Genomic DNA, 23150 nt, shown 5'->3' on the forward strand with positions numbered 1-23150 from the left:
CTCGCGGCGGCGGCTGCGCGCGGAGTGCGCCTGCGCGCGGCGCGGGCAGGGACGTGGCCCGGCTGCCGGGGCCGGCGGAGCGCGGCGAGCCGCGGGGAGGGGCAGCTCCGCGGAGGCCGCCGGCGGCGGACGCCGATGCTCGCACCTCCCGGCCGCGGGCAACGCTTCCAAGGTGAGGCGCGGCCCGCGCCCCCGCCGCGGAGGGGCCGGGGGCGGTGCGCGGCCGGGCCTAGGCGGGGCGCGGCGACCCCGGCCGCACCGTCCCGTCCCCTCTCGTTGGGCTGCGGCGGAACGTCGCCGCCCCGCGGGCACGGCCGGTCGCCCCCGCCCAGCGCCCGCGGCCCGGGGCCCTCCCGCCGCGGTGGGCGGTGGAGCGGGGCGGCGGGCGGTGTCGCGCCGCCGCCGGGCAGGGAGAGCCCGCTCCCCGCCGGGACCGCGGGGCGGGGGCGCCGGGAGGCCGCGGATCGCGGCTCTGCGCCGGCCCGGGGGCTGCGGGGCCGGGCCGATCGGCCCCTCCGCGCGGGTTCGCGGGTGGGCAGCTGGCAGCGCCGGCATGGAGGCGGCCGGCCGTGCCCGCCGCGGGGAGGGCTCTGGGCCGGGGAGGCTGCGGCGGGTCTGTGTGCGGACGGTGAGTTGTTCCCGGTGCCACGGCCGTATCGCCGAACCGGGAGCCTCTGGGTCTTTCATTCTTGAGAGAGAGGTGATTTTCCAATGGTGCCTCGCAGATCTCCTGTACTGGCATCTCCCGCTGCATCTGCAGGGACGTGGTTATGTAATGACGGTAAAAAGTCGCTATCAGTGCTCTGGCTACTTGTTACGTATTCCAGCTTCAATTCCTTGCGTTGGTTTTCTGTAGTCCTGTCTATTTCCTGCTAACGTCCAGCATTGCTAATGGGAGCAGTTTGATAGCAGAGGTGAGGTTGGCGTCCCATTTTGTGTTTGCAGGATGAGCGAGCAGCACCGCTGGCTGGATCAAAGCGCGGTGTTTCATGTCAACCTGGGACGATATTTTTTTCTCAACGATCCCATGCAAAAGGTGTAGAGAGGAGGCAGATTCATACAGAGAAGAACATGTATTCAACATGTTTTAATTATCTCCAAAAGTATATGTCAAAAAACTCAAAACTTTGCTTTACTTCATGTGCTAAAGGAGAAGATAACTGGATCTTGTTTGCTTTTTTGGTAGATAGTATTAAAAAGTGTTTTGCATAAGTGTGCCTGTTTATTTCTCTTCACTTCTTTCAATGTACGGTTTATACTTTGACGGTGATTGTACAGCTCTGTATTTACACTTATAAAGATCTAAGGCTTATTTGGAAATATATAGCTATGAATTATTTTTCAAGTAAGGGCTAGCAGAGGAAACAGTGACAGCCAGTGAAAAAGAAGGGCAAGATGAGGAGGAAAGCGCTCAATATTATGAATCAGCATTGTCTGAATTTGATAAAGCGGGATGAGAGCAGCTGTAGTGATTGTCACTGGATGCCTGCCCAGCCCAGCAGTACCTTGAGAGGAGCAGATGTTTGCAGAAGAAGCTTCCAAGGAACAGCCCCATTTCCTCCCCAGATCTCTTCCCAGCCTCCCCCAGGCTGAGGCTCAGGGATTTCCTGAGCTACAGCTTGGTGGCTTGGATTTTTTTCATTGGTCTCCATATGTTTGTCCTCTGTGGACTTGTTTGGTTGCTTTTGAACAAGGAAGCAGGAGATGGCTGGAGAGTGGAATGACTGAAATAGGGTTCATGGAAAGGAAGAAGTGGGAGAAAAGCCTCTTTGAAGTTTACAAGAAGAGAAGGGGTAGGGGAAGTGATGTGCCTCAATAGTTACCATCAGTTTGTTCTCTGGGGGCGATTGATCATAAAAGGAGAAGAAACAAAAGTTGGAAGAAAAGTCCTTTGCCAGTGAATCTGGGAAAATGAAATTGTTTGTCTTGCTAATTCAAGGTTCTAATATCATGATCTAGAGGAGGGAAAACAGCTAAGTTGGGGTATGGGTTGTCCTGGTTTGGGCTGGCGTAGAGCTGGTTTTCTTTCTATTAGGGATGTGTTGGATTTAGTCTGAGAAGAAAGTTGATAATACACTGATGTTTTGTTTGTTGCTGGGTAGTCAAGGACTTTTTTGGCTTCCCCTGCTCTACCAGGTGCACAAGAAGCCGGGAGGGAGCGAAGGCAGGACAGCTGACCCAAGCTGGCCAAAGGGGTGTTCCTCACCACATGATGTCAGGCTCACTGTGTAAACTGGGGTTGACCAGCGTGCAAATACCACTGCTCAGGAATGAACAGGCTATTGGTGTCCCAAGCAGTGAGCAATTGCATTGGACATCACTTGTTTTGCATATTCTATTATTATTATTATTATTATTATTATTTTCACTTCCCTTGTTGTCCTATTAAACTGTTCCTATTTCAGCCCTGAAGTTGTTAGTTTTTTGGTTGGTTGGTTTGGTTTGTTTTTTTTTTCCCTGATTCTCTCCTCCATCCCACTTTGGGGAGGGGGGAGTAAGTGAGTGGCTGTATGGTCCCAGTTGCCAGCCGGGGTTAGACCACGGCATTCTACTGAATATTGTTTAGTTTTTGGTACCCTGGTAAAAACAAACTGATTTGTTTTCTTAACTTGTAGAAGAAAATGAATTTATAATGCTTAAGACATATAGAAAAATTTAATATTTTAGGTATCATTTTAAGTGTCAAATGCGTAGTTAAAGAGAAGAATCTTTTCTGCTAGTCTGAGAAGAGGAACAATAAAGAAAACCAGTCCTGACTTGATGAATGTTTTCTCAAGCAACCTATACTTGCCTTGATTATATACTCTCAATCCTCTTTATTTTACAAGACCCAATTAAAATTGTTTGTTTGGGGTTTTTAGAGTAAATATTATAGGAGTATGTAATTTTGAGTAGTTAGTTAGTAGGTTTTGATTCCTTTAAACTGGGAATACTGTCTTGATTTCATTGTAGTATTGGGTGCTTAACAGGTCCGTAGTTGAGCTGTGTCCACTCCTTCTCCAGCAAGTGGTGACTGGAGTGACTGGGTGGTGGGTCAGTAACAGTGCAGGGGCTCTTGTCTTGTTTTCCTCTTTGTACAGGCAATTGTGATGTGTCTGTTGTACGTGTGGACACAGAATCTGTTAATACACATTGTCCTGCTACTGACAGTCAGACTCTTAATAGACTTCTGAGTTTTCTTATGCCCTATTGTCATGACTAAATCTTAGTGATTCTTAGTGTAGCATTAAATACTTGTTTCATGACATCATAACATGTTCCTAGTCCTTTTTTTAATTAAAGTATAATTATATTGTGATAATACAGAATTCTGACTCACCAGTATCTTATACTGTGTTAACTATGTGGGGTTTTTTCTTTGGTTTCATCGGAGTGGCAGATGGAGCCAGTCTTTTATTAGTGGGTTGTTGTTGCCACGAGTTGACCATGCACTTCTAAGAGGTTGTTAGAAGAGCTTACAGTTACTTTTGTTGTAGAATGCTAAAACTGTTGAATGTTGCTTAAAATGGGTGTCAAAGTCTAGTAGCTAGCGAAAAACTAACATTTTGGACATGTATTGTCCACATCACTATATAGAGTGGCATTATATAAAAAAAAGTTAGTTTTAAATTTTTCAGGTAATCTTCTTGATTGCTTGTATATAGTTCAAATAGTGAACTACTTTCAGGCATGGTAAAAAGAAATTCCAACTTCCATGCTTTCTGAAACAGCAGAGCTAAAAACCAATATTCATTAAGCGAAGTAATTTTTCCCCCCTTGGAATGCATTAGTGGTGGGACTTTATGGGTTTGGCTGAAGGTTTAGTATTTCCCAGACCTTTGGAAAAAGAATTGTGATCAGCCTTTCTATAGACAAAATGACAAAGGCAAGCCAAAATTACATACTAAGACACAGACCATGATAGAATGGGTTTGGGATTTTTTTACATAATCTTCTTGATGTCTGACGGGCACTAAAAATCATCAGTGTTTTATTGATCTTCCTTGCATTTTTCCACAAGTAGGCCTTTTTGAAAGAAGTAAGTATTTCCAAAAGAAAGCATAAAAATCAGTGGTCATCTAGTCAGAAAATAACTGGTTTATTTTGATGATGACTAGATACGTAATTTCTCTGAAGAGTCATCTCCCTTTTCTTTAGTTAATAACTGAGGAAAATGGGGGGTTTTTTTAAGTGCTGTGCTGAGACAAGGCTGCAGGAGCACTGCTTCAGAGTATGCTACCATGAAGGAAGCCCTTTCCATAGCCTAAAAACAGGCTTGCTTCAAGTGACACAGTAAGGGCTTGTGAAGACATGGATATGCCAAGGAGACTGGTGGGCAAAATTCACTATTACTGCAAGACCACAGATGTTGGCATGGATCGTGTTAAAAGAATTTACTGTTGCACCTGTGTTTAAATCTGCTGCCTTTACTGAGTAGCCTGGACAACTTTCCTATGTGGAAATCACTAAACTGGTTACATTTATCACTTCTAAAACTTCTACTTTTGATTTCTTGTTCTCTGTCAGCAGCTGCAGGTTGCGATGAATTTGTAGCTCACAAGTAAAGATGGTTACCTGTCTGTCATTTAGAAGCTGGTTTACTCTCTTGAGAGTAACTGATAGAAAGGTGACCTTTTAGCTGATCATTTAAAGGAAAGAAGAGTAATATCTTGAAGGTAGGGTCTCAACAACCTCTGTCACCTGATTTGTTTAAAATTCTAGTAAGTAATTAATAAATTTCAAGTGTTGCCATATCCCATAAGGCCATGCTTACGTTCTCTGGTTTGCCCATCAAGTCTCGTTTCGTACTTCCCTTTGGAAAGGGAACCATGCACAATGTGGTAAATGGGAGGTGAGCATTTTGGTTCTAGCCTGTAGATTGTGGCGTAAGTTTATCTAATCTTGATAAACAAGGAGAATTACACCTAGAAAGTACCTGGGCTGCCAGCACATAAAAACAAATTTTGCATGGAATGGTATGTTTTCATGTTGTCAGATACTCGATCCTTTTGAACTTACCAATTTAAATCCCTGTAAATTTTGTATACTTTTAAAATGAAGAGTTGTGTTAAAAACATTTATTTTAATTAAGGCTCAGTGAACATTTAAATATAGGATTTAGTTGTTTCTTGCTTCCAAACAGGGACCTAAGGCTTTTAGTAAATTTAACTGCATTTATATACTACTTGTTTCTTTTTGCCCTAATGCAGTTTAGATGCTGGTCCTGGCTCCTTTCCAGGAGGAAGTTGGCTAAAAGCAGCATTAAGGAAGCCAGGCCTCGGGGAAGGAGTAGGAAAGTAAAATTTGTAGAAAGGAGCTTTAATGATAAACATATGTGTCCTCCAGTGTGTTTTACTTCTTTGCAAATGTCTAATGATACTCCAACTCCAGTGAAATGGCTGAGTTGCATTTTACTGAAAAGAAAAAATAAGTCTTCCAATCTAGTGCTAAACCAAAGTGACTTTGCAGGAGTTTTTTATTTTAGCTGATAATTCTGATTCTTCCCTCTGTTAGCTGAGGGGATGGTCCTTCAAGTGTACGTGTGTGTAGCCTGGCATGCTGAACCTCAAACACAAAGATGTTTTCCAAGCTGAGGCCTCAGAGAACAAAGAAACAAAGGAACTTCGCTGTTAAAGGTTTTTACCAGAGTCCTGCAGTATTTTCTCTTGCAGCTCTGAGGAGCTCTCAGCCACCTTTTGTACAAAAGCACCATATCTAATTCCTTTCCCCTGGAAAGAAGACCTCTGTGTTTTCCTGAAGGTTGTTACATTCCCATGTCAGGTTTGAAACTTGTTTGATCGAGGACCATCGTTAGGTGGACAGGAGATGGTGTCTGCAGAAGCACTGTGGTTTGTCTTCTCAGTAGCATAGTAGGACAACGCAAACCACACTGGACTTCAGGGGTGATTAAAAACCTGGAATTGTCGTCGGAACTAAATAGAATTCAGTGCAGTTTGGTCAGTGATTGAAATGTTATTCATACAAATTTGAACAATGGTTCTAACCTTTGGTGATCACCACAGCGTTTCTAATGAAGTACCTCCGTACAACACCTCATGTGTTAGATTGGTGTGTTCTGTATGGGAACTTGCAGCTTCAAGATTCTTCTTTCAGGTGTTTTGGGACCATCAAAACCCCAGCAAGTTAGAGTCTGAAGGCAGCTTTTAAAGAACGTGTATTTACTAAATGTTACTGCAGAAAGATTTCTGATAGCTTAAGATTTATACAGTGTAAAATGTTAGCTTGCTTTCTTCTTTGTATCAGAAAGACTTGGAGAGCTTGTGAATATCAAGTGAAATGGAAGCTGGCGAATGCTTAGCTGTGACATTCCTGACTATTGTTAGATGATATTACAAGAAAAATCAGGAATATAAGAGTAATCAGGAGTTTTTCCTCAGACTTCAGCAGAGATCAGTTATATGAATTAGCAGTGAAAAAGATAGAGATGAAGCTTATATTGAAACCATATTTGAGCCCTAAATGAGGGTTTTAGCTTGTCAGGAAGCATGGTAACAGGCTGATTCACCAGCTGCCTCTCCGGCATGTGTCACTGGCTGAGTCAGTGTAATTTATTCTTCAGATATTAGAATGCTTTTAACTTCGAAGCAAGCAGGAGACTGGGTCCACGGAATGCTATTTAACTGGCTCAAAAACCACATACACAATTTCAGCCCCAATTATGTCAGACTTCTTTTACATGTAGAATAGCATGAGGGATTGCTTCCTGTATTCTGGAAGTTCCCATTTCTTTCCCTTTTCAGGAAGAGAGGAAAGAATAGAGAGCATATAATATATACTGTAGTGTTCGTGTAGGAATTGTGGTTATTTTTACTTTGTCATGTGATAGGAACAGTTGAGACAGTGTTTTGGGTAATCAAGATACGTGTAATTTTAATACAGATTTTCCTCAGGGAAATGCAGAATGTAGGTATTGAGCTAATTCAATGTGTACAGTGAAATATCTTTTAAAAATAAATCTAAGTAGACTTTTTTTAAAAAAGCAAATATTGTCTTCTGGAAAATGCAAAAATATGTGGTAGTAACATGATGCTGCACGATACCTTGGGATTCTCAGGGAAAGGGATTTATATAATTGTATGTAATGTGGGATGCTGTGGTCTACCTTCAGCTAGCCTGCCTTAAAATATTCCATATGCTGCTCTGCTGCAGTGTTCCTTTGAGTTGCACAAAAATCTAAACCCAGTGTTGTACTTCCTCTTGGTAATAAAGCTCTGTAATGAGCAACTAGTTAAAGGTACTAAACGTAAAGCTGAGATAGTGAATTTTAGACATTTTAATTGACATATATAAACTGCACATAGTATGTATAGTATCAGTATAAACATTTATTATCTCTGTAGTAGCTTAAAGTACATAGCAGACAGATCTGTGCCTTGCCTGATGACTGACTAGATGGGTGAGAATTGCCAGTAGTTCTGTTTTGCTCACTGGAAACTGCAGCAGAGCAGGATGTCTTTAGTAGTTAGGTCTTGTCCCGCTCATCTTTTTAAAGACCAATATTTTCAAACTCAAAATTCACACATGTATTTAGGACATATCCACATGGTCTTAGGCAGGTGGATGCAAATGAGCTCTTCAGGTGTTCTTGTTTTTTTGGCAAACCTGGAGCAGTGTAGCTGTAAATGTGGCTTGGAGCCTGAATGGATGTGCCTGCTTTGGAGTGAATGGTGCCTGCTGGGTTCCCTGGGCCCCACACGCAGGGGGGCAGCTGAACCCCTGCCTGCTTGTCTGCAGGCCTGGCCATCTGTGGTGGGAGGTGGTGCTTGCCCTGGGAGCGGGCCAGGCGCAGCGTTTGTGTTTGAAGTCTCATTAATTGGCAAATTCTTGAGTGAGACCCCTCTGGGGAAAAAGCACGTTTTTAAAATGGGTTTGCTCTGGTTTTGGTCACACATTAATAATAATTAATAATGGCTTGATCATACTGATGGTGCTCTCGATGACTTGGCTGGCTTCCCAGGCAATGTAGGTTACCTTTTATACTCTTCAAATGTATAATAACTTGAATTTCAGTGTCTGAAAAATGCTGGGAATAAAAGGGAAACGAGTTCTCTTTGCATAGTTGAGAGACTGGCAGTGGTGAGCTGAGCAGACTACTGCTAAGCGGGGCTTGCAGCCGGAGCTGGGTGTTGTCGGCCGGTCAGTGGTGGGGCTGGGGAGCAGAGCCCGTGCAGGAGCTGCCTGCGCAGCTGTGCCGGCCGTGCCGCTGCGGCAGGTAGAGCAGCTGTGCGTGTGTGAGCGCTGCAGGGGGCAGGGAGGGGCCGGCACCCGCCTGTGCACCCACTGAGGATGGTGGCAAAGGCAAAAGCTGTCTGGTCTGTAGTTAGAGTTATGGCTGTGGCCTAGCTACGATTTTGGGATGGGCACTGTGGTGTATCTGGCTGTCCTTGTTACTGCAACAAACAGCTGAGCACATGGCTGTGATCTGTTTTCCACAGTAATGAGCAGCAAAGGGAAGGACACTTCGTAACTGAAGTGCAGAGCATCATTCTAGCCAAGAGGGAGACATTGCTGCAGGCCTGCAGAAATATCACTGGTTAAAGGATAACCAGTTCTTAAAAGAAACATGTGTTTAGGAAAGCCTTGAGGAGGCTCTGTCCAAAACTGCAAAAAGATTAAAGGTTTAATGATACTGACTGACTTGAATCTTTCCAGAATGCAGCAGTAAGCAAAGTCACATCTCTAAGGCAGGGAGCTGTTAAACCAAATGCTCACACAGATCTTCCTATGTTTCCTGGACTTGGTGATACCCAGTGGAAGTATCTGCCATCATTCATACTGGATTTATTCTCTTGTGTGTAGCTGAAGGCAGAAGGACTAATTTCAACAATTCGATAGCTCTGTCATTTTTTTTAATTAGGGAACCCCAGTTTCTCTGAATGGGCTACAGTGAAACCTTTAGCTCTTTGTGCTGTCAGAGGAAAGAGGTACGTATCTCTTGGGAGTCCGTAGGATTAATTTCTGTACTACTTGTGTGTATTGTCATAGTAGTGGGAGTCCGTAGGATTCACTTCTGTACTATGTGTATGTATTCTTAGCAGTGGGACACACATTTCTTGTTGCAGGGATTGTCAGCAGAAAGCTGGGAAGTGGAGTTGGTCTGTGGTGATGGGTAAGTACAACCACCCTGTTAGGTGGAACCGTGTATGTAGAGTTGAAAAGTTTGACATGTAGCAGGGATTTTCATTTGTTATTAAGAGAAGGGTAAAGAGTTGGAAGGGCAGTGTAGGAGCATGGCGTGTGTTGACAGAAATAGTGGTGCGTGGCTCCTAGAAAGGTTTTCCTATTTTCTAGTTCCAGTGACCTGTTTTCTGGGAGGCTTTAAGTCACTTGTCAAAGAATAATTCTATGAAATCTTCTGTCACTGAGTATAAATTTTGAAATTAACATGAGTGAAATGATGAAATATGAAAATCCTGTTACTCTATCCTATTTGGGGAAAGGGATAACGAATGTGATGGCTAAATGCCTTCATGTGCGGGGCCAGGAGTCTCCACTGATGCTGACAATTTAAGAGAGCTGGCTTTAGATTTTTAGGGAACCCTGGCAAAAGGGATGGTGGCTTGACTAGTTAGCTGTCAGAGCAGAATTTTTTTCTCAATTTAGCTTGGCCCTGGGTGACTGCTGTAGCTGTTTTTCCCCACATGAATTATTTGTGTGCTTTTGATACCAGCTTCACTGTGAGCCTTTTGATCTTCAAACACTTGCTTTTTGCAGCTATGCATTTTGCTTGCTGTAAGTGTTAATGCTTTCAGATAGTTGACTGGGAATATTTTTTGGATACTTATTTTCTGAATATGTTCTCATGAAACTCTAAGCTGCTTTTAGAAACTGGTGGTGTTAGGCACATTGTTCTGATTTAACTGCTGTCTTGCATGTTTTTCTTGACCATACATTTTCTTAGTACTCTTCATGTAATTGGTTCCTACAAACTTTGCATTAATTTTTTACTGCCTAGTGATGTGTTGATGAATAAATGTTAGTAAGATTCTTGATTTCTGTCACCCCCCACTCCTGCTTCAGCTATTTTAATGTGGAGTAAGAGCCCCATAATGTATAAGCCAGACTCAGCTGGGATTGACTTTTTTGCCTTAAGTCTTCCTAGTTACTTTACTTTGTGAAGGGATGAACACCGATTGTATACTTCCTCTTCTTATTTCTGTCACATAGGCTATTACTCAAAATTACTGCTTTTCTAATATTTATTTATAAGATTATTAGAATGGGTGACTCTTAAAACCTGCTGCGTATGGCAGTCGTTTCTGCTTTGTTGTTAAGATTTGCCCTGTTTCTGCCAGCATTTATTTTCGGAATAGTTATATTACTTGTCATATTTTAAGCAGTTTTAAAGCCTTTGAGAAAATAATCAATCTTAACAGAAATGTATGAGTTACCTTTATCATAATGCTATTTTATACCAAGCGAAACAGCAATAATTTATCCTTTCATAGCAATAGAGAATAAAGGATATTGACTGAGTGAAATATTAATGCATGTATTAAACTTAAGGTTTTGAAACCTCCACCAATTTTTCTTCCTTTCTTGTATAACAGATGGTGTCAAATGCTAGTATTGGAAGTGACTTTTCTAATCATATCTTTAAAAGATCATGTGTTAGGTTTTTTGTTTGTGTGGGTGGGTTGGTTGGTTTGGGTTTTTTTCTCCCAACATTGATATACATGAGCTTTCCTGTCCAACAGTGATATAAGAACCAATGGGAGCCTTTCTGATGCTTATGTTGGGACATCACTATTCACACCTGTGGTTTGTGTGCCTGCATCTGAAGATTTCTAGCAAAAGGAAATTGGAAACCTCTTTGCAGTCCTCTAGGAGAGCTCTGAAGTGTTATGTTGCTGGTGGAGAGGAAGGGGAGAGATTGAGTACCACTGGTTTGGTTTTGGCCTGTAGTCTTCCTCTTGTTTTCTGAAGGCATTCAGCATGTCCTCCTTTCGATAAGATATGAAAATAAAATACTGCTGGATTTGATTCACAAACAAAGTTAATTGTAGCATTGTATCTAAATAAAAGCCTCTGCCTTAGCAACCAGTCATTCAGTCTATGTACTGTGCTTCAGATAAATGCACTGCGTGCTGAGATAGTTACTTTTTCCTGTTGAAATTCTACTTCAACTAGATACTATTAGAGGATGTTGAAGGGATTTTTTTTGCCCTGTAGCTCGGTGTCTGTACTGTCTTAGCAATCACTGTATAGGCTGTACTGCAGAATTGTTTGTGACGACTATTGAGCAATTCAATATTTTGAGGAAGTCAGCAGGTCAAAATAAATAGTTGCCAGCAGCAGAACTTCAAGGAAGTTCCTCTTCAGGCTTGGTTTTGAGGGGTTTTAATGTTTTGCAAGGCAGTGAACTCTTCCTTTAAGGTGCATCTAGATTGTCTCTAAGTTGGGCTGGGGAAGAATTGAACTCTGAGTCACTGTAGGTCAAAGCCTCTTACATTTTCAGTTGCTGAAGGGAGCTCTAGTGAGGCTTCATTGGAAAATATCTCCAGGGGCTGCTGTTTGTTCTCCAGTGATGAAGGAACCTGTTGGGCTGCATTACCCCATGACACTGGTCAAGAAGCAGCAGCAGATTATGATCAGCCCCAGTTAACAACCTCCTCATTCCTGGGCCTGCGGTTTCCCCGACGGTCTGCTCAGAGCTCCCTTCTGCTCTGGGAGCAGCTCTCACCTTTTGTCCAAGACCCCTCTCAGACCCCAGGTTTGTCCAGGCACAGGTGGCAGCATTAGGAGTCACGGACACTTGGTGTAAGGGTGACCTGAAGAGAAAGTGAGGAAGGGGAAGAGCTGGCTGCATGAGGCCTTGGTGCAAGACATTCGGGAGCTGTTGCAGATCCATGGATGCAAATTCTTTGTGACCGTTTTGTGCACACTGGCAGATACCAAAGGATCTTTTGCTTTGGTGCAGATGAGAAATGTGGTGTCCCTGCTCCTCTGTCCTGCTGCTGTAGGGATTAAGGAAGGTGAGCAGTGGGTGGTCTGGAGTAGTTACAATGAAGTACTTGTACTGCTCCAGTGTCCATCAGTAAAGTAGTTGACTGTTTCTATATCTATTTTTCTACAGTTTCTGTGCCCTTATTAGCATATCAAGATGTTTTAAAATAAGCTTTTGTTTCTAATTACTTTTGTAATGGTAAGTCTGAGCCAATCCTGGATCCTGTGGTATTTCTGTTCTGCAGAAATTAATTTTGTGAGTATATTGACCTCCAAGTCTTGCTTTGTGGATGAGCCACGTACTTGCATGTTACTACTTCTGTAATATTGTATTAGAGTTGATGTTTGTGTTGCTTCTGACAGCTTTGGGTAAAATAAATAATCTCAATAATAATAAATAATCTCAATGTCACTTCATGGATATTGTGTATTTTTTGCTTCGTTCAGTACAGCAGGTTTACTGAAAAAAGGTATTAAAAAAGACAACTGTTGCATCCTCTTCTTTTTGTAATCACAGGTGGCGACAGACAAGGTTGCAGGCAAGCTGAGCTCTACTCTCTCATGGGTGAAGAACACTGTGTCGCACACCGTCAGTCAAATGGCCAGTCAGGTGGCAAGTCCATCTGCCTCACTACACACTACATCCTCCTCTACCACTCTGTCTACACCTGCGTTGTCACCATCCTCACCAACACAGCTGAGTCCAGATGACTTAGAATTACTTGCTAAACTTGAGGAACAGAACAGGTGAATGGAAAACTTTTTGGTCTTCAAAGTACAGTATAAGACTCAAATGGATTTGTTGAGTTCAGCATAGAGGCTGTTCATTTCAAGGCCCCAGGGTTTAAGAACTTGTGTTGTTGTGCTATGTTTTTAGAGGTTCTGGTTTTGTGGAACTCTAAAAGGTGTTTTTCTCTCCTGGTTTACAGGTGTGTTTACAGCTGCCTCTAATCGTAAGAAATTATACCAGAGCAAATGATTTTCATATCCAGTTTAAAACAGAGTATCTCAGGGATGAGATTTTCATATACACTCCTCACCTTCTGAGGTCAAAACTACAATTGCTATTAGCTTTTCAATATCTTAGATTCTGAATTCTGTTTTGTTTTGGTTTGGTTTTTTTCATTTTTATGAAGTTCTTGCTTTCCACTGTATGCTTGGAGATAAAACAGTGTTCAGCCATCTTCCTGCTGTTACACTTATGGTAGCAGATGCATAGTGTCTTAATTTAATGAAAAATTCCTAATCAGTCCTTTCTGTTCATCTGGCTTTTATTTTTTGGTATAGTAAGCAACTGTTTTTCTTGGCAGTGTTTCCATGAGTGTATGTTTATCTGTACCACCTACAGTTCAGGATGCAACTTCCAGTTGGATTGATTGCTCTCGATGCGCACAGTGATTGCAAAGTGGCAATCTCACTAAGAAACAAAATTGGACTGTATCATTTCTTAATGATGAATTTCCAGAACCCATACTTATTTGCTCTTTTGAGGCAGGACTTTGAAGCCATCTGGCCTCTTGCAAAATTTGGTTATATTTGACAAGTACATTTCTGATTGACTGCAAAAGAGAACTTGAAATAGGTTTTAGGCTTAGCGGGTGACTGCAGGGCTTTGATACCCACTGGAGGCTGCTGTGCCTGCTGCTGCAGGGAAGTGCACAGTTTGATAGTTCAGCTCTAACTGGCTTCTGTTCCAGCTTCTGCCAGTGCACTGGACTTTGCACTGAGGCTGCTGAGGTGCTCCCTGCCGTGGGGGTTGTGGGGTTGTGGTGTTCTTTTTTTTTTTTCTTTTTTTTTTTTTTTTAACTCTGCTGTTTCAGTGTGTGGAGGGTAGTAACTTCCAGTAGAGGAATAGAGAACTGGGAGGAGGAGGGGCAGATGCCGCTGCGTCACCTGGCATGTCTTTTCTCATGTTCCTATTCTGCAGCCCAATAGCAATACAACTGACAAGGAGTTTGTATCTGTCTAATTCTTGACCAAGAATGAAAGGCAGCTTCTAGATCCACCTCATCCTCTCCTTGTGGTTTATGAGGTTGTCCCTCCTTCAAAGATGAGCTATATGTAATTTTTGCTGTGCAAATGGAAATTTATCAAAAGAAGAAAAAAAAATACTTAAATGGAGTGCTTTTAAGACAGCTAATTTGCATTTAATCTGAGGCATTCCGCTCTGTTCATGACCCAGTGGCTCACTTTCATGTGAAAAGCAGTGATACGTGTTCTTTGGACCACTTACCTGTGTTGGAGTGTAATGTCTTCATCTCATGAGGCCCTGCAGTTAAACTGGCTTGCGTTTTGAAAGAAGAATGGGAGCTTGGGCTTGCTAGGCTTTCTTTTTCAAGTCAGCTTTCTTCATTTAGTAAATAAGCTTAGCAAATCTTGTCTGGTTTGATTTCATTTTAGCCAGAGCTGTTATTCAATCCCACAGTAGGCTTGTGTGTGAATTCGAACTAGAGGCTATCCTATCAAGTGTACCTTTTCTCATGAGATATCACACTTTAATACAGAAGTGTGATGCTTGTATGCTGGGTGCACTGTGGCTTCAGAACACTTTGAATCTGCATTTTGGCATAGCGGCACTTTGTTGACAAGGAATTCTGAACACAGGGGACTATTCTTGTTCCTTCTTGCTAAAAGAATTGCTGGTGATGGGTATTTTTAAAGGTTTAGTTTTCATTGCTGGCTTTTCTGTCAATAAGAAGAATATGAATTAGTTAAACAGCTAGAAGTGGAAATAACTCAGATTGTACCAGCCTATTCTGTGATCCAAATATACTGAAAGTCCCCTCAGAATAATGAGGTAGCTCAGTCCAGAGTCCTGGTGGAGCTGTTTGGCATTAGTAAATCATTTATAAAGTTTTAGGTGAAAGAAAAGAGTGACTAAACACCACAGAACTCTTTACTTCCTGAAAGAAGAACTTCTCAGTTTCAAGTCTAAGGACAATGAGTTTATCCAGGTAAGGCCAAATTACAGAAATTAGCATAACTTTTATAGAGAGCTGTGAAACTGGAAGAGACCAGTTAGAACCTTGGGTTTATAATGTCTATTCTGTGCTTGCTCTTCCTCTGCGATTACTTTGAATTTGATCATTAAGCACTGTGTCGAATTGAGAGGAGGAGTTCCAAACTGTAAATTTTTGTTATGGATCAGTATAGGCCAGGTTTCTAAACATTAACAATGGAATTTTTTTCCCCCTCAAGACAAGATTTTCTGTATTCCATTAATATGGACTAAATTAACATTGGTCTTGAAAATGCTTGCTTCTTGTTTTTTATTTTTTGAAGGCGTTACTATTTAACACTTTTCAATACGAAATACCACTGCAGAGACTGTAGTTGTTATCTTCATGAATTAATTTTTCCCTAACTTCTGTAAACACCAGCAGGTGACAGCTGGGAACACGGAAAGCTGGTATAAATATCTCTGTCGTAGCAGAGCACTTAAAACTTGTACTTATGCTGAGATTCCTGTACAGTTTCAGGTACAATATAGCTCAGGTTGTAATTTATTAAAAATCTAAAATCTAACCTGACCTTGCTGAAATGTGGGGGGGAGGCGGGTAGCTTTTGTGCAGGTGCATTGAGCAATTATTCAATCAGACATCGGAATTCTTGGTAGTTAAAGCACAAATTGAACTATTGATATGGCAAAACGCTTTTCCAAATTAGTCTGAATTCTTGCCCTTACCAAACATGTGGTCTAAAAAATTTCCACCTGCTTATGGGGCTCAATATTAGTTGTGGGCAAGCAAAACAGCTTCTTGCCCAGAATCCTCAGCTCCTTGTGAAGCCGATGGCCATAGAAACCAGCTGACGGGAGTCTCTTCAGCAACTTGTCCAGCACTTGGCATGTCCCCATGTATCCCTCACTGCCTCATCACTGCAGAAGCTCTCATGTCTGCACTCTGTCTCTAATTACACATTCATTAGCTGTACTAACCACTTGTGTTGCCCGGTCCTCATTCTTTAGGTCTGAGATTTTTCCCATGCATTTATAAAACACCATGCTGATTTGTGAACAGTTGTTAGCAAATGTCAGTTGTTTTGAAATTGCTCCAGATTTTAATTATTCTGCCTGTATTTACACTGTGGTTTTTTTTTTTTGTTTTTTTTTTTTTTTTAAGTGTAATCATGTAGACTTTTAGGAGGCTATTTTTAGTATTTTCTTTAAAATTGCTGTCTTTTGCAGTGGTTTGACATTTGACACTATCATTGAGGATATTTTACTTATGTTCTCTTTGTCAGTCTGATGCACTGTTGCTAGTAAAGTCAAAGTCTTTTTGCTGGTACTTAAAGCCTCACAACAAAACTTGTGTGTCTTACCTGTAAGGCTATGAATTTCCTATTGATGAATGTGTAAAAGAGGGTTGCAATGCTTGCAATGCTTCTGTACTGTCTCTAATGTGGTGTTTTTATGTATTAATTCATGAGACCACAAAATAGTTGTATTAAGATCTCAGTGTTGTTGATGCACAATGTGACATTTTAACCTTTCTTAAAATGCAGCAATGTGAGTTGTTCTTCTGTCTGCAGAATCTGAGATCTCAAGAAGAAACAGCAACATTGACCAGTTTTTCTTTTCAAATTTAATACAAATGGATGCTGGAAAACTGTTCTGCTGAACCTTTGGGTGCATTCTTTGTAAAGATGTTGGAAGAATTGAATTCTAACCAAACAATTAGTAGTGTAGTCCTGTGATTAGAGGAACTTGAATTTGGGTTCTGTGTGCTTTCTTTGCAGACTCTTGGAAACAGATAGTAAATCCTTGCGATCAGTAAATGGGTCAAGAAGAAATAGTGGGTCTTCTCTAGTATCAAGTTCATCAGCTTCTAGCAATCTCAGCCATCTTGAAGAAGACTCATGGATCTTGTGGGGGAGAATTGTGAATGAATGGGAAGATGTACGGAAAAAGAAAGAGAAGCAAGTTAAGGTTGGACACTATTTTATAGGATATATTTGTAATAAGTGATGTATTTGTATAAGTGATACTGTTTTATCTTCCTTTTGGTCTTGATTTTTGCAGAAATGTATAATAGAAGCTTCCAGTTGAATCGATTGGGTCCCTAAGACTTCCTGCTTCCTGTGTGTAACTGTTACCAGACTTTGGTAACATTTTGCCCAGCAAATGTCTTTTACTGAAAATTAGATACATTTAATGTGCCTTGAATACTAAAGCTTTCCGTCTACCTCTTAACAAGAGATGTATAGGGAAGATTTGTTTCATGTTTCCAAATTGAAATTACCAAAAGCACATAAGGGCATCTGATAGCTGGGTGCTATGATTATTTTCCCACTGAACAACTGTCTTTTTAAAGCATCTTTATGAGAAGAGCTGATAATTCTGCTGCGTGCAGCTCTGAGTGTAGTTTTTTTGTGCATGCCAAGTGTGTTGATCCCAGGGGTGACCTTAAGCAGAAGAACACATGGTTTCTAAATTCTGGGTGGATCGGACAAACTCTGACCACTGTGCATCATCCAGTCTGGGTTAGTTGTGGGCATGTACAGAAGTGGAATTCAATTACACTTTAAATTCCAACTAAAAGCATCTGGGGCATTTGAACATAACCATGTTTCAGAGGCAGCAAGTACAGCAGCGTGGGATTTCTCTTTTGTAGGCAAGTCTGTTCTGCTTTGGTTCTTTATTGGCTCTACTCTGTAGTTTTATGTGCAGAATACAAATTTCAAGGTCTTTTGAGCAGTTTGAAATGTGTGTGTATGAATAGGTTGTGGGAAGGCAGAACAATGGGCTAAAGTGTCTTTTATGTGCAGCAGTTGTGAAGAGAGAACATGACTTGAGAGAGGAAACAAGGGAAGAAAATGAATTCAAGATTTCCTGCTTGTGTAGGGAAAATGGGTTCTGGAAAGGTGTTCCCAAAAGGCCACGAAATGAAGGCTGTGAACCTGCAAGAGAATGGAAAAGTAGATCTGGTTGGATATAATTAATTTGAACGTTTTGAAGTGTCATGAGCATCACTTGTTTCCACATCTGCCAAGTATAACTTGGGCAGTTTTTAACTAACTTTCAATAAAGATTTAGTTATATTGCTAGTGAGCTTTCGTTTGCTGGTTAAATAATTGTCAATATTTTTTTGTTTTTGTTTTGTTTGTCGAAAGTCAGCCTAAACAGTGTCATTCTGCATTTCCGATGGAATACCAGAGCATCCATACCTATTTCCTGATTGTACCAGTAGGTACGACTTTAGCAGCATAGGTATCTTTTTGTCTTGGCTGTAAAAGCTGGTCTTAAGTTACTGGATACCTGGTAAGTGTTTTAAGTTTTAGACATAGGTGCATATACCTTCCTGCGTAGGCGATGTGTTCCATCCTTATGTCTCTTGATCCACTTCAGAACTCACCTCCTGTTTATGGAGGGGTTCTGAAGGATGATTTAAGTCCCACTTCTCCGTGTGCATAATATGGTGTAGAACAGCATCTTTTTAGTGCTGCTTAGTAGCTGGGTTTTCCTGCTGTTCCTTTAGGAATGTTGCAGGGATTAACCCCGTTACCTCATCGAGCAGGTGCATGGTCACTTAAAGCCAAAAACCACTTGCTAATGCTTCATTATTAGTAGCCCTTGAGGCTTTAGATGACAGAGCTACACTCTGATAGTGTGTGGTTGATGAATGAATAGCTAGAAAGAGCTGTGGAAAGCTGATGTGTTAGGGTTGTTGTCTTGGAAGTCTTTTAGGAAGTAACACAGGGTGTTGTAGTTGTGTGGTAGATGAGACAAATTGTTGGAGTGGCATTACTAGGGTGGTTCTGAAGAAGGCTGGAGATCTTGAGATATCAGAAAATTGCGGTCAGTGCTGAAAAACTCCTGCAGTAGAGTTCAAGCTGAACAGAAACAAAACTTGAAAGCAAGAGTCTCTTCAAAAGTTATCACTGTTGCATTAATTAATGTTTGGAGAAGTTAGAGAAATATTTGGAACAAACAAGAAGAAGTGGAAGCTTTGCAGAATAGCAGATGACCCTGGCTTCAGAATAAATGCTAGTGAAAGAAACTACCCTTTAGGAGACAGAATACTTGGTACCAGTTCTTGAGGTAAAAATAAATAAATAAATAAATAAAATTAAAGGAACCTTCTCATCTTGAACATATAATCTAGATCAGACTGAGTCTTGTTGCAGAAAGTATCACTCAGACAGCCTGAACTTCCTGAATCATACTTCTTTCTCAGTTTTCAGATCAGCAAGACTACTTTCTGCTTGTGCTTTCTGGAAAGACAAGTATCAGGTTCTTAGATCTATTGATCTGGGAAGGTTTGAATTGTGTAATACCCAACTGATTTATTTTTTTTATATATATATATATATATATATATATATATATATATATATATATATATATATATTTAGGGAAGATAAAGTAAGTTTAGTAAATCATTTTTAACTGGTGATTTCTTATACATCCATCACAACTGAAAGTAACATCCTTAGTTATATTTGTAATCTTTTGTGAAATATAAAAATAACTGTATTAAATTCTGGCTAATGGGAGTTCTTGTTTAAAATTATTTGAATATTTAGATTTTCAAGTAGCTTACTATGAATAGGGGACCACTTTCATTAGCTAATTTAGCCACTGAAAATGATTCAGATTCTCCTTACTTACATTAGCTGACAATCTACGACACTAAAACTGAGGTTTACACATTATAAACTGTGCGATTGGTTTGTGACATGATGCAAACATTTTCTGAAGTTGTGAGGAACTTAATTTGTTGAAGTGTCTTGTTCTTTAGGCTGTTTATATTTTTGGGAAATATAAATTAATTTCTGTCTTTTTTTGTGCTTTAGGAGCTTGTTCGAAAAGGGATACCTCATCATTTCAGAGCAATTGTTTGGCAACTTTTATGCAGCGCTCAGAGCATGCCAATTAAGGATCAGTATTCAGAGCTTTTGAAAATGACATCTCCTTGTGAGAAATTAATAAGAAGGGACATTGCCAGAACATACCCTGAACATGATTTTTTTAAAGAAAAAGACAGCCTTGGACAGGAGGTCTTGTTCAACGTAATGAAGGTAAGTCAGTACTTCAGCCCCTGAAAATACATTAGCAAGAATGTGCACAAAAGTTTGGAAGAGTATTTGCCTTGCATATAGCGAACTTGCATCAGTTTCATGTGGTTTAAGTTTTTTAAACTTACTCTACTTGTCACTGGAATAGTTTAACAAATTACAATGCAGTTTCAAAGATAGCTTTCAAATATAGTATTCCCATAGTCAATGGGTTTATTTTGTAAGAGATTTAAAAAACTAAGTTTGCATTAGAACAAAGTCACATGCTAACTGCTGACAGCATAATGGAATAAAGTGTGCCCTGAAGTAAAGCAAACAATGCAGACGAAGACAAGAACACTGTAAATCAGGACTAGCATTCTATTTTCAAGTGTTTTTAAACCTGCAGGTGGCAGCAGCAAATGGCAGGTACAAGTCCATGTGCAGCAGTTGCAGTGCCCATGCACAAAATGAGAATGCCACCAAAAAATTAAATCTGTGTTATTTTGTCTTTGCTGTACTAGAGCTTAAATTTTGAAAGACAAACATTTCCATACAACCTTTTCAACTGAAAAGCTGGCAGGTTTTCAGATCATAATAACTTCCAGAACTGGAAAATTAAGATGCAACATGCATGGAGATCACCACATTTCTTCCACCTGTAGATAAAAACTGCAGCACATAATTTTTCTGAGAAGAATTGTTGTTTCTTCATCTGGTCTGTCTCCTGTCAAAGTAGTACCTTGTGCAGTCTGTCTGCCAGCTGTTGCTGTTATCTTCTGGTAAATTCCTGTAGTTGGAGACTGCATGTATATATTAGGTATGCCTTAGGTTTAGCTTTGTTGGCTATGAGATTGCAGAGCTCACATCCCTTTGTAGCAGCAGGTGGCAACTAGAATATCTGACTAAAACTTCTGAATAGAATCCTTCCTGGATTTGGGAAAGGAAGAGTAAGTTATTAACAGCATGAGCTATGATTACTTTTTATTGATGATTAGGTTTTAATTGTTGAGAGTCTTGAAACTTCATTTCCCAGGCTTATTCTTTGGTGGATCGTGAGGTTGGATACTGTCAAGGAAGTGCTTTTATAGTTGGATTGCTGCTCATGCAGGTAAACATGATATTAAAAATATGTGAACCTTTAAAATCCCTGCTAGAATGCATAATGTATCATGGTGGTTTATTGCAAATTTTTATAATAGTTTTCCTTCGTCATTTTGTTACAATGACATTGTCAAGGGCAGCTGTTTACTCTGCCAGTCAAATGAGACTTACTCTTTGTGGTTCTATTTGCCAAGAAGGTACTATCTGTGAGTGGGAGAATACATTTATTTCTCAGAGCTAAGGTAGGATTGCAGACTTGCAAGCTATTTTGGTGACTGTTGTTTCAACTATTAACAAACTTCTTTATTACACTGAATCTCCTCAGAGTTCAAATGGAACTTTATAGTTGATTTGATAATCTTAAAGCTGCCTTTGTATTACTGCCTTTGTTTTATGACAGAATAGGGTATAATATAAGAAATTTACAGACCTCCATTTTGGTTCAGAAATCACTTGATAGAATTCGATATATGCAAAAGTTCATTACAGTAATTGGTTTTAAATCCCTAAACAAACAAACCAACAACCAAAGATGACCGCTCCCCCCCCTCTCCCCCCCCCAAAAAAAATCCCACTTCACACACACACACACAAACCCTAAACCTTTTCCGGCATTTACTCTGGTATATCCTTACATTTGTCCAGAGTTTTTATTGTGCTTTTTTATTTTTAATAAAGATGCCAGAAGAAGAGGCATTCTGTGTGTTTGTTAAATTAATGCAAGATTACAGACTACGAGAACTCTTTAAACCAAGTATGGCTGAACTGGGCCTTTGTATGTACCAGTTTGAATGCATGATACAGGTACGTACAAAATCTATTGAACTTTCTGTTCATTAAGCATTAATAAGGAAGCTGGGAATGACAGTTCAAGAGCAGGCACATCTGTGGGCTAACAGGCTGTTCTGTTGACAGTAGCTGGTTTCAGAACTTCAGAAGTAAATGCTTGCGGCTGTGGTTTACTCTCTTTGCCCTTGGCAGACAGTGACTGGCTTTAAACACGGAAGCATGAGGATTTGTACTGATACAGTTTAAGCATATGAATGTCTAGTTCCATTTGGATTGAAGATTCTGAAAGTCGATGTATTAGTGGTCAATTTATAGCTATTTTAAAAGATAGAAATGGGGAATACCCTCATACATAGAATTAAAATTGTGTTCAGATTTGGGACATGGAACACCTTCTTCTTGGTCAGGCTGACAGAGACAAATAGGTTTGCGTTTTGTGACCCAGTTCCTAACATGATGATCAGGGGTGGGATGTTACATAGCAAATAAAATGTAGGTCTCTGGCCATACCCTAGGTCAGGGGTGTCAAACACTTACAAACTTATAAATATTTATAAATGTAACTACTCCTACATTTATACAGTCCTAAAATGACCTTCGGCCCTTTGAAAGCAACTGCAAGGCTGATGTGGCCGCCAGTGAAAATGAGTTTGACACCCCTGCCCTAGATCTCTCCAGCTCTTTTGTAGCCCACTCTAGAAGTGACCTGGGAATTTACAAGCTTGTGACTTCCTACTAGGATCAGGCAGTTTCTGTAATCTGTGCTTTGCAGGGTGGAAGTGCTGTAGGGCATTTGATACTGGGACTTGTGTTTCACGGTTCTTGATAGTACTTTCCCAGTCCTGTGTTACGAAGTTGCTGTCTGTACTAAATATAAATTATTTTCTTCTTTTATTCAAAATTTGTCCAAAACATTGACACACTGCAACTACCAGCAGAAGCTTAATGTATTTTTTTTCTTCCTTTTCTTTTCCAGGAGCATCTTCCAGAGCTTTATGTGCACTTTCAGTCTCAAAGTTTCCACACTTCTATGTATGCGTCGTCGTGGTTTTTAACTATATTCCTTACAACTTTTCCACTACCAGTTGCAACAAGAGTATTTGATATCTTTATGTCTGAGGTAACTACTCAATACTCATATGTTCTATGGAGAGTAGCTGTTGTGGTTTAACCTGGCAGGCGGCTAAACACCACACAGCTGCTCATTCACTCCCTGCTGCAGTGGGGTGGAGGGGAGAATCGGAGAAAAAAATGTAAACCTCATGGCTTAAGATAAAGACAGTTTAACAGGGCAGAAAAGGAAAATAATAATAACA

The 23150-nt window shown here is 40.7% G+C and overlaps 1 protein-coding gene across 3 annotated transcripts in view; it reads left to right on the top strand.

Annotated features, from left to right (window-relative positions):
* Nucleotides 1–29: 29 nt before the first annotated feature.
* The window catches only part of EVI5 (ecotropic viral integration site 5), a 79666-nt gene continuing 56545 nt past the window's right edge, over nt 30–23150 (top strand). For 2 of the 3 annotated variants that reach the window (XM_082052272.1, XM_082052273.1), the window contains exons 1-7: nt 30–172; nt 12464–12693; nt 16684–16873; nt 19741–19965; nt 20978–21052; nt 21724–21849; nt 22811–22954. In XM_082052272.1, the coding sequence (XP_081908398.1) occupies nt 12545–12693; nt 16684–16873; nt 19741–19965; nt 20978–21052; nt 21724–21849; nt 22811–22954 (909 nt within the window). In that variant the 5' untranslated portion in view covers nt 30–172; nt 12464–12544. The remainder of the gene's footprint in view (nt 173–12463; nt 12694–16683; nt 16874–19740; nt 19966–20977; nt 21053–21723; nt 21850–22810; nt 22955–23150) is intronic. The other variant, XM_082052271.1, reaches the window with a different exon arrangement.

The sequence above is a fragment of the Streptopelia decaocto genome, assembly GCF_964273445.1.
Source record: "Streptopelia decaocto genome assembly, chromosome: 5".
NCBI classification, from domain to species: Eukaryota; Metazoa; Chordata; class Aves; order Columbiformes; family Columbidae; genus Streptopelia; species Streptopelia decaocto.